Source organism: Microcaecilia unicolor, chromosome 4 (assembly GCF_901765095.1).
Source record: "Microcaecilia unicolor chromosome 4, aMicUni1.1, whole genome shotgun sequence".
Taxonomy (NCBI): domain Eukaryota; kingdom Metazoa; phylum Chordata; class Amphibia; order Gymnophiona; family Siphonopidae; genus Microcaecilia; species Microcaecilia unicolor.
The window spans coordinates 253343171-253359305 of record NC_044034.1 but is presented as its reverse complement, the minus strand read 5'-3'; the positions used below and the strand labels follow the sequence as shown (position 1 = coordinate 253359305).

The 16135-nt window shown below is 46.5% G+C and overlaps 1 protein-coding gene across 3 annotated transcripts in view; it reads right to left on the bottom strand.

Moving 5' to 3' along the window:
- NPAS2 (neuronal PAS domain protein 2) overlaps positions 1-16135 on the bottom strand; it is a 248538-nt gene that overhangs the window by 142384 nt on the left and 90019 nt on the right. For all 3 annotated transcript variants that reach the window (XM_030201427.1, XM_030201428.1, XM_030201429.1), the window contains exon 3: positions 6600-6748. In XM_030201427.1, coding sequence (XP_030057287.1) covers positions 6600-6748 — 149 coding nt within the window. The remainder of the gene's footprint in view (positions 1-6599; positions 6749-16135) is intronic.

The window sequence follows — 16135 nt, the reverse complement described above, 5'->3', positions numbered from 1 at the left end:
TGATATCCTGTAATGACAATGTTAACAAAACTATGTAAGCCACATTGAGCCTGCAAATAGGTGGGGGAATGTGGGATACAAATGCAATAAAATAAAAAATAAATAAATAAGTGGCTGAAAAAGTAAGGGCAAAAGAGACTGCATTCAAGAAACATAGAAGAATACAACAAGAGGATCACGGAAAAGATTACTGGATTAAACTCAAAGAAGGGAAATATGGCTAGTGAAAGCACAGGCGGAAGAAAAAATGGCTAAAGATGTAAAGTGAGGTGACAAGACCTTTTTCAGATATATTGGGGAAAGGAGAAAAGCTAGGAATTCTCCATTTTGCTCACACCTTTTTCAGTAGTAGCTCAAGATGAGTTACAGTCAGGTACACTGGATATTTTTCCGTCCCAGGAGGGCTCACAATCTAAGTTTGTACATAAGGAAATGGAGGGTTAAGTGACTTGCCCAAGATCACAAGGAGCAGCAGTGGGATCTGAACCAGCCACTACTGGATTGCAAGACCGGTGCTCTAACCACTAGGCCACTCCTCCACTCTGGACTTGTAAAACTAAAAGATGCCGAGAACAGCTATGTGGTGAGTGATAAGGATACAGCAAATATGCTAAACAAATATTTCTCTTTGGCATTCATGTAAGAAAAACCTAGAGAAGGACTATGGTTAGCTGCCAAGGGTACATCTAGGAATGGAGTGGATATTGCACCATTCACAGAAGAAAGAGTTTATAAACAACTTGAAAATCTGAAAGTGGATAAAGCTATGGAACTGGATGGGATACATCCCAGGATACTGATGGAGCTCAGAGAAATCCTGGCGGGACCTCCTAGGGACTTATGATTTTTAGAGAGAGGAGAGGTTCCACGGGATTGGAGATGAGCGGATGTGGCCCCTCTTCACAAAGGTGGGGACAAGGAAGAAGTGGGAAACTACAGCCCAGTAAGCTTCATCTCAGTGAAAGGAAAAATAATGGAGTTGCTGCACAAGAAAAGATAGTTAACTTTCTAGCATCCAACGGGTTGCAGGATCGAGGCAATATGGTTTACCAAAGGAAAATCCTGCCAAACGAAGCTGATTTCTTTGGGTGGCCAAAGAACTGGATAAAGGACTTGCACTAGATGTAATCTACTTGGATTTCAGTAAAGCCTTTGATATGATTCCTCACAGAAGACTCTTGAATAAGCTGAGAGGGCTGACCTTAGGACCCAAAGTGGTGAACTGGATTGGAAACTGGTTGACCAACAGGCGACAGACAGTGGTGGTAAATGGAATCTGCTCGACGGAAAGGAAGGTGAGTAGTGGAGTCCCTCAGAGGTCTGTACTGGGGCCAATTATGTTTAATATATTTGTGAGAGACATTGCTGAAGGGTTAGAAGGAAACGTTTGCCCTTTTGTGGCTACCATAGAGATAGCCAACAGAATGTATAACTCAGATGGAATATTGTACAATTGTATTTTATTGTATAATTTTTATGTTGATTATGTGTTTTATTATATTCTTTTTGTCTTTGATTTGATTATGTCTTTCCCTATGTTTTAACTAAGGTCATATGTTATATTATTATCTGCCTAGACTATTAGATAACGAAAACAGAAAACCAAGAAACCTCCAAAAGAAGTCAACAAAGCAGTGGAAGACACTACAAACAAGTTCCAAGATGGCCAATGAACACAATTTATTTTTCAAATTCAATATGCATGGAATGCTGACAAGATGTACCTGACACATACTGTGTTTTGGCTTGAAGGCTTTCATCAGGGGTCCTGTCAAATGCTATCAACCTTGCGATTTTAAGTTTCGTTTGTTGGTACTATCAATAAACACAACTACCACAATACTCACTTTTTACTCTTTGGTGACTCAGTATTTTCAGGTACATTTATCCATTTTAAAAGGGAAAGGGAAAGGGGACTTGATATACTGCCTGAGGTTTTTGCAACTACATTCAAAGCAGTTTACATATATTCAGGTACTTATTTTGTACCAGGGGCAATGGAGGGTTAAGTGATTTGTCCAATGAGCTGCAGTGGGAATTGAACTCAGATCCCCAGGATCAAAGTCCACTGCACTAACCACTAGGCTACTCCTCCACTGCAAGAAACACAAAGCACAAATTAACTATTCTTTCTCAACCTGCTTCTACTATAACACAACTTTAGATTAAAGATAGGGTTGAGATAGTAAAACCCAATGTGATAACTGAAAGCAATGAAATGGTTCAGTTTTCTTTAAAATGTTTTAAATGCTCACAACTCCTCAGATATATCACCTCCTTTAGGTATCCTTTGCTATGTCTTTGACCTGATTGATTAAACTTTAGCAGTGGTCATCAGTGAACCTCCTATTCTGAAATAGAGAGGACAATTTTGACCAGTATACTGACTGCTTAAATGGATAAGAAATCTTTTTAAAGTTATGCAGATTTGTGATGTAGTAAATTTCCAAGTATCACCACAAAAAAATCCATGTATAACTTTAAACTTTAAAGCTGGACCTGGTATTCATGTGCTCAGAACTCAATGCATAAGTTATATGGAGAGCATACACGCATAGAGTACACGCAAATATTTATATCTTCTTTGGAGCAGAGGTAAATTTGTGCATCAGCATTTGTGCACTATTCAGGCCGGACCTGGGAATCTATTATATAAAAGGCACATTTATTTTATTTATTTTTCCAAATTTATATCCCATTTTAAACCAAAGTGGTTACAAACACACATAATTTAAAATAGACAAAAATACATCAAGCCACATTAAACCAATTTAAGTTCATATCTCAGAATATCTACTTGAGTCCAGCCTGAAGGTGTCAATGTTGCCCTTATAAAACAATACACAGTTAAATAGGCTCAAAAAAATAGTCACATGGTGGAAGTAGTGCATACAATATCATCCAATAGACACAACTCTACTTTAATCATAATAAATACTTTAGAAACCAATTTCAAGAACCTCAGCGGTACCACTCTGGTAGCTTATAAAACCATTGCTACCTAAGGGGCCCTTTTAGTAAGCTGTGGTAGGGCTACCGCACGGGTAGTGCGCACTAAATCGGCCCTAAAGCTGGGATAGCGCAGGAGCCCGGTGGTAGTTCCTAAGTTGGCGCGCGCAGTTTCCCATGGTAGAAAATAATTTTCTATTTTCTACTGCAGGGGGCATTCCCTATAGTAATGGGCAGCATGGCCACATCACTGCATGCTGCCCGATTACTGCACGAGTAGTGTGTGAACCCTTACCACCTTCTAAATAGGTGGTGGCAAGGGGCTCAGGCAGTAAATAGCCAGGCCATGGTAAAAAGTGGCCCAGTGCATGTCAATTTCACGTGCCAAAACTAGAGCAGGCCACTTCTTACCGCAGCTTAGTAAAAAGGCCCCTAAAAGTTTTATGTAGCAAATTGTCATTGGTTCTAAGTTTTGAAAGAGTTATTTTAAACGGTATGCAAGCTTAGGGCCAAACACGTTGGTAAAGTAGGTCCCCATACCAATGCTGGAAACTAGCTTTAAAGCTGATTCAGTTGGTATTGCTACTGTTTAGGATTAAGGTGGTAGAACTAGAGGACATGAATTGAGATTGAAGGGGGGCAGACTCAGGACTAATGTCAGGAAGTATTTTTTTCATGGAGAGGATACATGGATATGTGGAATGCCCTCCCGTGGGAGGTGGTGGTGATGAAAACGGTAATGGAATTCAAACATGCGTGGGATAAACACAAAGGAATCCTGTTTAGAAGGAATGGTTCCACTGAATCTTAGCGGAGATTGGGTGGTGGCACCGGTTATTGGGGAACAAAATGGGAGCAGGGCAGACTTCTACGGTCTATGCCCTGATCGTGACTGAATAGATAGGGATGGGCTGAAGTGTAAATTTTAAGGGGTTTCGACGTTAGCTTCAGAACTTAGTACAAGAAAAGTGCTGGGCAGACTTCTTCAGTCTGCGCCCTGACAAAGGCAAGGACAAATCAAACTCGGGTATACATATAAAGGATTACATACCATGTAAATGAGTTTATCTTGTTGGGCAGACTGGATGGACTGTACAGGTCTTTATCTGCAGTCATTTACTATGTTACTATGTAAGTGCTTCCCTGACTTATACATTTATGTACTAAGCTAGTGAACTAGAACATAAATAAAGAAACTTTGGGGGATATTCTATATATGTAGCCTGGAAAATCCGCGTGGAAATCATTTTCATCTAAGCGTATTCTATAAGATTTAAACGTGGTATATGGAATACACTTGATTGATATCCCAGTGCCTAAGACTATGCTCATTAATACCAACAAAAACGTGGCGTAAATCCCTGCATGTAGATTTATGCGGACTGGGCCACATTCTATAAAGCCACATGTAAATTTTGGAACGCCCATGAAACACCCATTTCCCCATCCATAACCACGCTCCTTTATGGATGTGTGGATTAGAATTTAGGCACAGTGAGTTATGCGCAGAAATTCTAATTATTGCCAATTAGTTAAGTGCTGTTAATCTTCTAATTATTGCTTGTTAAGTGCAGTTTGAATACACAGAGAGGGTACAAAGTACAAGACAAAGTCCAAAATAGCAGAAAAAAGCACTAACAGCCTTCAAAACTGGGACACAAATCCTTTTAATTGTATAATTTGAATACCAATCTTGTTTTAATGACCCAAAACGGGCAGTGTTTCGGTGCACAGTGCCTGTGTCAGGGGTCAAAGACTGATCCTTAAGCAATTCTGATTGAAAAATTCCGACGTGTAATAGAAGTGCCTCCTTTCCCGCACAATGCCAATAGAGTGGAGTTCCCTACTCCTCAATTTCAAATACGAAACAGTCCTTCCTGATCTGATCATGACCCCTGACGAAGGCGATGTGCACCGAAACACGGCCCAGTTTTGAAGGCTCTTAGTGCTTTTTTTCTGCTGCTATTTTGGACTTTGTTAAGTGCTGTTAACACTGATTGACCTGTTAAGCCAATTAAGTTATGCGCACTGTTATGGAATACTCTTGGATTTAGTTGCGGAACACTAGGCACAATATATAGAATCTGGCAGATGGCGTTTAAAATAAATTTTTCAAAATTTAGAACCAATGACAATTTGGTACATAAAGAGGGGCATAATGGAACGGGGTGCTCAGGTTTTCATGAGGGCGTCCTCACAGGATGGCCCTGTAAAGGGGTGGGGCAACCCGTATTATTGAAACAAGATGGGCATTCATCTTTCGTTTCGATAATACGGTTGGGGACGCCCAAATCATGAAATTTAGGTCAACCTTAGAGATGGTCATTCTTAGGTCGTTTTTGAGATGGTCGTCCCCAGTTTTCGGCGATAATGGAAACCGAGGACGCCCATCTCAAAAATGACCAAATCCAAGCCATTTGGTCGTGGGAGGAGCCAGCATTCATAGTGCACTGGCCCCCTGACATGCCAGGACACCAACCGGGCACCCTAAGGGGCACTGCAGTAGACTTCAGAAAAAGGTCTCACGTACATAGCTCCCTTACCTTGGGTGCTGAGCCTCCCAAACCCCACAACTGTACACCACTACCATAGCCCTTAGGGATGAAGGGGGGCACCTACATGTGGGCACAGTGGGTTTCTGGTGAATTTTGGAGGGCTCACATTTACCACCACAAGTGTAACAGGTAGGGGGGGGGATGGGCCTGGGTCCACCTGCCTGAAGTACACTGCACCCACTACAACTGCTCCAGGTACCTGCATACTGCTGCGATAGACCTGAATATGGAATTTGAGGCTGGCATAAAGGCTTGCAAAAAATAATTTTTAAAGATTTTGTTTGAGGGTGGGAGGGGGTTAGTGACCACTGGGGGAGTAAGGGGAGGTGATCCCCAATTCCCTCCAGCGGTCATCTGGTCAGTTCGGGCACCTTTTTGATGCTTGGTCATGAAAAAAAATGGATCAAGTAAAGTCGCCCAAGTGTTCGTCAGGGATGCCCTTCTTTTTTCCGTTTTCGGCCGAGGACGCCCATCTCCTAAGCACGCCCCACTCCCGCCTTCGCTACACTGCCAACTCGCCCCCGTGAACTTTGGTCGTCCCCGCGACGGAAAGCAATTGAGGGCGCCCAAAATCGGGTTTCGATTATGCCGATTTGGGTGACCTAAGTTGCGAGCAGGACACCCATCTCCCGATTTGTGTCGGAAGATGGGCGCCCTTCTCTTTTGAAAATTCACCTGAAAGCTTAGGTTGCAATGATTTTAGGAGATACTGGATTGGAACCGCTGAGTTCTTGAAATTGGTGTCTATGGTGTTTATTATGATTACAGCAGAGTTCTGTCTACTGGATACTCTTATAAAACAGGCTTAAAATAGGAGCCTTTTTGGACTCCTCATACAGGGGTCCTGCTTTAAAATCAGGCCGATAGTGATTTATAACATAGTTAAGCATCTGGCAGCCCAATATTTTCCACATCAAAGGCCTTATATAGTCAGCATTTGCAACTTACCACCCTTGTTCTTTTGAATACTGACCTGAGAATTCTGACCAACCAAACGTTTGGTAAATGTTTTCAACCTGTGAACACATTTCTGATTATAACCTACCCTAAAACAAATGATACGCATGGGAGTAACTACAAAGATGGCAGAGTTACCATTGTGTTTCTGGAGGAAGCCAATAACTTTTTCCAGTACTGTAGTTTTGTCCATTTTGCGTGTACTGCCTGGAAGCATGGAGCTGAGCTCTTTGATAAGAACATTAAATTGGTCCCGCCTGATTTTCTCAGACTTATTGCGTGAAGCCCTGTAATGACAGAAAATTGGTGACTAGCGAGGCAATTTTGAAGTTTCATAAATTTCATAAGATATATGACCAACTAGTCAGAATGTGAGACCTTTTTTCACTTTCTGGCTAAGGTTCCTGCTCTTCAGGTTGGATGGCAGATGACACAGGGCAGCAGCATTCAAAAAGAAAATAATACCACATTTTTTCAACACATCTATTTTTTCAAGTGTTGAAGTGGGTTTTTTTTTCACTTTGGGGCCCTTTTAAAAAGTGCATTAAGTTTTAATGACAAACATTAATAAGTAGAAAATGTAAAGACCATAAAGTAATTGTTAGGAGCGTGCCCAGTATATCCTCTGCAGTTACCACACTGAAATGTTCTTTAGTGCATGTTAAACCTGTTTGCAATTAGTGTGGATGCACTTAGCATGAGTCCACGCTAACTGCACAAGTGACAGCATGTGGTAAAATACTGCACGCTAACTGCAGTATTCAATCCCTGTCCATTTTCCACCCAATTCATGCTTCCTAACACAATAGTTATAGTGCTAATTTGCATATTAACTGCTTATCACACTTTAGTAAAAGGGATCCTTTATCTCCTATATAGTGGAGGAATAGCACAGCCATGACAGCAATAGGGAGTAGAGGGAAACATGGGTGAGAACCGCCTGGACCAGAGCTTGAGAGACAGGGAAGGCCGAAGGCGCGTCGAGCAAAGCACAGGCGCTTCGCTGCCGCTGCCGACGCACACCGCCTTAACCCCGACTCCGAGGAGTACGCTTTTTAAATTTTAGGAGGAGGGGGGTTCCTGGTGCTGGGAGGGAGGGAGGACGGGTGGGCGGCCTGTTGCTCGTTGGGTTGGAGGGAGGGCAGGAGGAAGGCCGAACTGGGAGGGAGAGTGGGCCATAGGTTCGCCATCACTGTCCTAGAGTATGGGTTCTAAACCCAGTCTTCAGGACACATCTAGCCCAGTGGCGTAGCCAAGGGTGGGCCTGGGTGGGCCCAGGCCCACCCAGTAGCAGCATACCTACGATGTGGCTGGCAGGGATCTCCAAGCCCCACCAGCCAAAAACTCCTAACAACTGTCCCTCCTGCATACCTTGTAAATAGCAGAGCTTCATCTGCAGTGAGCAGTGACTGATACATACTGCTTGCACTGACCCCACAGCCTTTCCTCTGATGTATTCCCTCCTATGCGGAAACAGGAAGTTGCATCAGAAGGAAGGCTGTGGGGCCTTCTGCCCACCAATCTTGGGCCCAGGCCCACCCAAAATTGGGTGTCTGGCTACGCCCCTGATTTCTAGCCAGTCAGGTTTTCAGGATACATACAATGAATATTCATGGGATAGATTTACATACAATGGAGGTAGCACATGCAAATCTATCTCATGCATATTCATTTTGGGTATCTTGAAAACCTGACTGGCTAGGTGTCTCGAGGACTCCTCCGATCTTATTTTTTAAGTTTATGGGTGAGGAGATGGCCCGACATATTCCCCCATTTCAAAATATTCTTGTTTAGTCCTTTGCAATGTCCAACAATGGAGTCTGAGGCCAAGACCATAGTCTATACACTCAGTCTCACCAAACCTCGGGAAGTAGTGTGTCCCATTACCCAAGAAATGCAAAGGTGATGCAATCCACACAATCCATCCAAGGAAACAATTAGCGCTGGGCGTTTCTTTGAGAACCGTTCTGTGAGGGTTTGGTGACTTGCTGCTAGTGAGGAGATCCAGAGTTCTTGTCCCTAGACCATGTTGCTGCAGGTTCATCTCTCTCTCTGTTCACAGCCGGCAGGCTGGCTTCCACAAAGTAATGCTTCACCTCTACTACTATGTACAACCTGCCCTGGTGAAAGATAAGTCAATAGGGCAGAGCCATCTATAGCGTAGCTGCTATTGTCAAAGTATCTCAGTTCATCCCCAATTTTCACGGCAACACTGCAAAGTGGCAGGAGCCACATCAGCAAAAAGTTCAATTTCCGTATCCTTCCAAGTCATAGTGTTTCTCTGCCATCTCACAGTATGCAAAATTTGCTCCTTTTATCTTGAAATTTCTGAAAACATACAATGACATCACGGGGCGTATTGCAGTCCCTAGGGCCTGCTAACTGGTGTGCCAATTCACTATCAAGAGAGTATGTGCAGAATCAGAGGCCTCCTCTTGCAGGATAGATTGGAAGATCTCTTGTATTACTTCCCAGCATTGGAAGTCCCTGACCGTCTCAGGAATTCCTCAAAATCTCAGATTAGATCTCCTGGACCTGTTCTCTAGGTCCTCCAATTTTAATAGCATATCTTCCCTTTGTTGCTCCATGCTGGTGATCTGCTCATGCATGTGAACAATCTCCTTACCATGATCATCCACATGAGCTTCCACCTCTCCTAACCGACCTCCAAACTTGGCAAGATCTTTTTTAAGTTTCTCAAATTCGAAATTTCTGCTTTTAGTTCCCAAAACCCTTGCCGGATCTCCTCACGGATCATGGACTAAGTAATGAGCGAGTCCGAATCCCCCTCAGTTGCACCGGCACTATCCACCACCATTTTAGGGTTGGGTCTTACCGCTTGTGATAGCACGTTATGTGAGAAAGCCTTCTTAAAATTAGTCTGCTGCATTTTAGAAGTCACGGAATCACCTGAAGCCAAATAACCTCTGGGACTAATCTCTGCTTCCCACTCCAAACACTGAACATTATGGCCTGGATAAAAGCGATAATTATGCCTGCCTGCTTCACAGCACGGCTCCTAAGCAGTCATCAGTATCAGTGGCATCACTTCCTCCCTTCACAGAGCTTTTAACACAGTCTATAAAGGTCATAGCAGAAAAGATTATGAGTGGCTAGAAATTTTCCCCATTATCAACTTTCACCATTCTAGACAGTCCAGCTCATTTTGTTGAGTAAATTAATTGAATCTCTGCTTTATTTACATTTATAACCTTTAATTCAAAAACATTAATTTGTCCAAAGCAGTTAAAAAAATTACATGCATAAAACATATTCAGGGCCGCCGAGAGGGGGAGGTGGGGGGGGGGGGGGGAATTCCCTGGACCCAGCCTCCAAGGGGGTGCTGGCGCTGGGATCTCTCTCTCTCTCTCTCTCCTGATGGGACCCAAGTGATTGTGTCCCGACAAGAGCAAGAGCAAGAGCAAGAGAGAGAGAGAGAGAGAGAGAAAACTTCGGCGCTGGGCCCCCCTTGGAGGCTGGGGAGGAGCAGACACAGCAGGACTTTGAGCCAGGTCCTCTGGATTGGCGGGTGTCCCCACCAGCAGAAGAGATCCTCCTCCAGCACTGCTCTTCACTCTGCCGCATTGCCTGCCCTGCCCCTGTGGCTGCTTTTGCCCTCAGGCCACGCACGCTCAGTTTTGAAACAGAGCATGCACAATGTGAGAGAAAGAGCAGCCACAGGGGCAGGGCAGGCAATACGGCAGAGTGAAGAGCAGTGCTGGAGGAAGACTTCTTCTGCTTGCGGGGCCTCGGGATCCCTGCCAGCCAAAGTATTTGGAGTTGTGGAGGGGGGGGGGGCAGCAGTGAGAATCCTGAGGGGGGGGGCAGCAGCGGCGGAAGCGATCCTAGAGGGGGCGACAGTGGCAAAGATCTTGGGGGAGGGAGGGGGGAGGGGGGGGGAGGGGGGGGTGGAGGCCCGGCTCAGTCTCTCAGCGGCCCTGAACATATTAACAATACAAAAAGCATCAATCAAGAAAAGGAAGACTTATAAAGATAGCCTTAACTTTAAGGAAGGAAAGAAAATCATTCTCCTCCAGAACAGACTGACAGTGATCTGGGCCCTGGACAGTAAAGTTCATTAGGCCCCATCGGCCACTGCGGCCCCCCCCAGCCCTGTACCCAGCTTTGTTTCCAGCACCCCCTCCTGCATACTACAGCCCCACTTTCATTTCCAGCCTCCCTCCTGCACACTACAACCCCCAACTTTGTTTCAAGCCCCCTCCTGCACACTACAGATCCCATCTTTGTTTCCAGCCCATCTCCTATACACTACAGCCTAAGGTTACCATACGTTTGTCCGGGTTTGCAGGCGGGAGGGTGGGCAGGCTGGTGGGCTACCCCAGAAATCATCAAACTCCCTCCTTCCAATCCTCCCCCCAACTGTGGGAACATCAAGCCCCTCTCTCCCCTCCCACCCCAGAAATCATAAAACTCCCTCCTTCCAATCGAGGGAACATCATCAAGCCTCTCCTTCCAATAACCTTCCCTCCCAGTCCCCAGAATATCACTAACTCCCCCCTTCCAATCCTTTCTCCTACCGGCATATGACTCCGACGGGCCAGCCTCAAGGTGTTCTCCCCTCCCCTCCTGTACCTTTTCCTTTTTGTGCCTGGTGGTCTAGTGGCCCCTCTTTCGTGGTCAGGTATTCTGCAGCCACTTCAAAATGGCTGCCGATAGTTCCAATGGTGACCTCACGAGACTTCCGTCTTGAGAGGTTACCGCTGGAACTCTTGGCAGCCATTATGAAGCAGCACCGGCAGTGAACGGGCTGAGTAAACCACAGGCAGGAAAGAGGGGGCTCTTTCCTGCCCTGAATAGAGGCCACTAGACCACCAGGCAGTGCAGGCACAAAAAGGAAAAGGTATGGGACAGGAGGAGAGGGGATGTGGATTGGAATCATGTATTTGGGTGGGTGAGCGGAGGGATGAAGCTGTAAAAAAAGATTTGGAAGGGGACATACATGGGGGGGGGGGGAGGGAGGGAATCTTCTTTTTTTGTCACAGCAAATATGGTAACCCTACTACAGCCCCCACCTTTGTTTCCAGAACCTCTCCCCCTGCACACTACAGTTCCCCGGGCCTACCTTGAAGGGCCCTGGTGGTCTAGTGGCCTCTTCAGGGATGGGAAACAACCCCACTCTTTCCTGCCCCCTGCTGCTGCTGTACCTGGCTGCGCCACCGCTTCTTCTTAATGGCTGACATGACTTCCTTCAGTAATCTTGCGGGTCTTGGCAGTACTGCCACAGGAAGTCTCAGAAGACGTTTTGAAAACAGCAGCACTGGGCACAGCTGCCCCCGAAGAGGCCACTAGACCACCAGGGTCCTTCAAGGTAGGCCCAAGGAATGCCCACTGAGGCTCGGGGGGCTGTAGTGTGCATGGGTGGGTGTGTGGGGAGGGGGGGGAGAGAGCGGCACTGGGCCCCCCAGAGTTTCTGGGCCTGGTTGCCTATATGGTCAGTCCTCCACTGGAAGGAGCTAACAGCAGGCCTGTAACTAAGTCTTTGGGTATACTTGGGAGACTGCCAGGTCTTGAATGTAACTAGAAGCATCCTTACGTAAAGCACAAAACATAAAAACAATGACTTTGAATCTTATCCACCATTCTTATTTTGTGTTTAGATCCTTTAAAACATAATTTAGATTTCACTGGGTGAATTTTCAAAAGGATTTTTACTGATTCTAACATCCAATATTCATATTATTCAGTCCATATACAAACAGTGGAGGGCTGAACATCTAGCTGCATTGTCACTATCCCCTCATTCTGTAATCTCAGTGCCTAAATGTATGCTAAGATTATACACTACTAGCATTTACACATGTGAATGTAACATTCATGCAAGGAAGTGCCAGTTGGGCAGGGCACTAAGCAGTACTCTACAGGCCTAGCACATAACTGTAAGGGGGGGGGGGAGTGTGCATATGTGAGTGGATCATGGGCAGGGACACGCTTACATACGTAACTTATAGAGTATTATAAATTACACACTCAAAATGCAATATCTATGCACTAAAATTTATGTCTGCCTTTTACATGGCGTTAAGTGATAGAAGTTGCAAACTAATGGTGGGGCGGTAGGTGCGGTCCACCCTGGGGACAGGCAGCAAGGGGTGCACTGAGCAGTCGTTTGGCTATTGGCTCTGCCGGTCCCCTTGCCCCAGAACAGGAGGCTAACGTCAGAGGGGGAAGGGGACCGGCAGAGCCGATAACCGAATGACAGCTCAGTACACCCCCCTGCTTGGAGGAGGGAAGGCAGGGAAGGTTGATGCGCCTGGAGGGGGGTGCTCAGCTCCGGGTGGCAACAAAACTAGGTACCACTGACTGATAGTGCCTAAATGTGGTGCGCAAATGCTGATTTACACCCTATTCTATCTAATATAATAAAAGGCACCCTCAACGTTCTGAGGACAACGTTCTGAAGTCACTCAGACTCCCAGAACGGTTCGTAAGTTCGTGGTGGTGAAGCCACTGAACGACTTGCTGCCCCGCCCTCGCATCAAACGTCATGACGTCGAGGGCGGAAAACCAACAGAAAAATGAAAGCAGGGACCGCATCAAGGAAGGGGGAGGAGTAGGGAAACACGCGGAGCGTGTTTCCCTACTCCTCCCCCTGCCAAGGAAACGCTGGCTACCAACCGCGCCGCGCGTGCCTCAGGTAGCCCCGCCCCTACCGCCCGAGCACCACTCTCCCTCCCTCCCAAGTTCAGCAACGCGTGACGGCGACGTGGTGGGGGCGCTCCGCCCCAGATGTCAACGGGTGGGGGGTGCTCCGAGTCCTCTCCCAGCGACGGCGACGTGGTGGAGGCGCTCCGCCCCAGATGTCAGCGGGTGGGGGGGTGCTGCGAGTCCGCTCCCGGCGCTGTCCTGCCTTTAAAACCCAATTTAAAGCGCTGGAGTAACAGGCAGCAGCGCCTCGCGTCTGCCCTTCTACTAAAAATCTCTTCGACGACGTCATTGGGCCTTCCCACATTGAGTCCCGCCCTCCTCTCAGGTAACTTCCAATTACCGCGAGGGCGGGTGGGACTCAATGTGGGAAGGCCCAATGACGTCGTGGAAGAGATTTTTAGTAGAAGGGCAGACGCGAGACGCTGCTGCCTGTTACTCCAGTGCTTCAAATTGGGGTTTTTTTTAAGGCAGTGAGGGTGGTGGGCCTGGGCGGCAGGAGAATGGAGCTGGTAGGTGGGGAGGGACTCAGATGGGAGAAGGGTGGGGGGAGGGGGTTCTCAAATGGGAAGGAGACTGAGGTGGGAGGGGTTCATGGATGGGAGAAGCAGAAGGGGGTGGGGAGGGGGTTCTTGGATAGTTGAAGGGGACGGGTGGGGAGGGGACTGGGGTTCTTGGATGGGAGAGACTGGGGAGGGGGTTCTCGGATGGGAGAAGGGGACGGATGGGGAGAGGACTGGGATTCTTGAATGGGAGAAGGGGACTGAGGTGGGGAGGGGGTTCTTGGATACTTGAAGAGGACGAGTGGGGAGGGGACTGGGGTTTTTGGATGGGAGAGACTGGGGAGGGGGTTCTTGAATGGGAGAAGGAGACTGAGGTGGGGAGGGGGTTCAAGGATGGGGGAGGGGGTTCTTGGATGCTTGAAGGGGACGGGTGGGAAGGGCACTGGGGTTTTTGGATGGGAGAGACTGGGGAGGGGGTTCTCGGATTGGAGAAGGGGAAGGGTGGGGAGGGGACTGGGGTTTTTGGATGGGAGAGACTGGGGAGGGGGTTCTTGAATGAGAGAAGGGGACTGAGGTGGGGAGGGGGTTCAAGGATGGGAGCGCTTCATGAAACCCCATACACACACACTCACTCTCTCATCTGGCAGCGCTTCCTGTACCCCCTGCCCCCCCCCCCCCCCACACACACACTCCCTCACTCTGTCATCTGCCATTGCTTCCTGAACCCCCCCCCCCACACACACACACATACTCACTTACTTTCATCTGGCAGCGCATCCAGAATCCCCCACACCCCTCTTCTTCCAAGCTGAACCCCTCCAACACATCCCCCCCACCCCACACACACACTCTCTCTCTCTCTTCCTCTCCTCCAGCACACCAATTGCTTAGGTGCAGTGGCAGCAATCTCAGACACCAGAGAAAGAGGGGGGCCTGACACCATAGAGAGAGAGGGAGGGAGGGAGGGAGGTATCTCTGTCACACACACACACACTCTCTCTCTCACAGACAATGTGTTTCTGTCTCTCACTCTCATACACTCTATGTCTCACATTGTATCACATTCACTCTCTATGTGTCACACAGTCACTTACATACTCGCTTGGTCTCATACACTCAGTCTCACAGACAATCTGTGCCTCACACACACACTCTCATTCATGCACACACTGTTACTGTGTGAAACACACTCTCTCTCTCTCTATCACACTGTGTCTCCCATACGCAATTGCACACACTCTCATTCTCACACATACACACTCTCTCACAGACACGCTCACACCCAGACTCACTCTCTCTCTCACACACACACACTCACACTTTCACTCTCTCTATCACACACAGTCACTCTCACATACACTCTCCAAAACATACACATTATGAGGAAAACCTTGCTAGCGCCCGTTTCATATGTGTCAGAAACGGGCCTTTTTTTACTAGTTATCTATAATGTATTTGGGAGCCCAGATTCCATCTCAGCACCTTGCATTTTAGCACTTTCAATTGTGTGACCTTTATAGAATTGACCCCTATCTGTGTAGGACTGTACTGGGGTGGAATAAGGGCAAAGCAAGGGCAGGACCCTTTCCTCAACTTTTTGGAACACAATTCCTCTCCAATTGTGAACAGAACTGTCATTCCTATGGTTTAAGGCTAATCTTGAAGCCCATTTTTTCACCAAAGCATTTCCTTCTGAACCTAAAGGAAGCCCATAGCCTCCCCTACACTTTCACCGCCCCATTGCAGCAAGATCCCCCTATTCACTGTCATGTCAATTCTTTTCACAATCCATTCCCACCATTTGTATCTTTCTCTTTTGAATTTTAGGTTTATTACCTCTCTCTTAGATTGATTTGACTCCACCTTTATCCTACTTTGCTTTTTGTTCTATTGCCCACCCCTTCTAACTTAATTATGATTGATTATAAACTGCCTAGATAACTGCTTTTATTTGCAGTATATTAAATAAAACTGAGCTGTGAAATTATTTGCATAGGCCTAAAGTAAATGCATAGGCTGTCTGTACAGTGTCCGGATATTGATACTATACAGATTATGACCAGAGATTAGTGGTGAATACACGCATTCACCATTACTGCCTATCTATGTAGTGGCATTGAATACACATTTTTTTTAATGCTACAGTCAACATTGCTTTGACAGATGGCTTTAACTGACCCCCTCAATTTTGAAGGAATAACCTTAGGTTAAATTAAAATTGGAAAGATGAAAACTATTTGATGTTTGACGACTTTGTTGTGTTGAGTGACACATCATTATAGATTACATTTTCCTTATGAAACAGGAAAAAACCTGCATGGAATGTTGTACCAGATTGATCCATTCTCTGCCTCTTCTGTTCTGACACTCACTCACTCAGGCTTCTAGAGCCTACATTGTTTACAGATTATTCAGCAAATCTCTTCCTGATTCTTCTCAGTTTTCCTACTGTGCTTGCCAGCATATAAGCATGGGAAACAAATCCTGTCTTGTTGAACAATCAGGCTA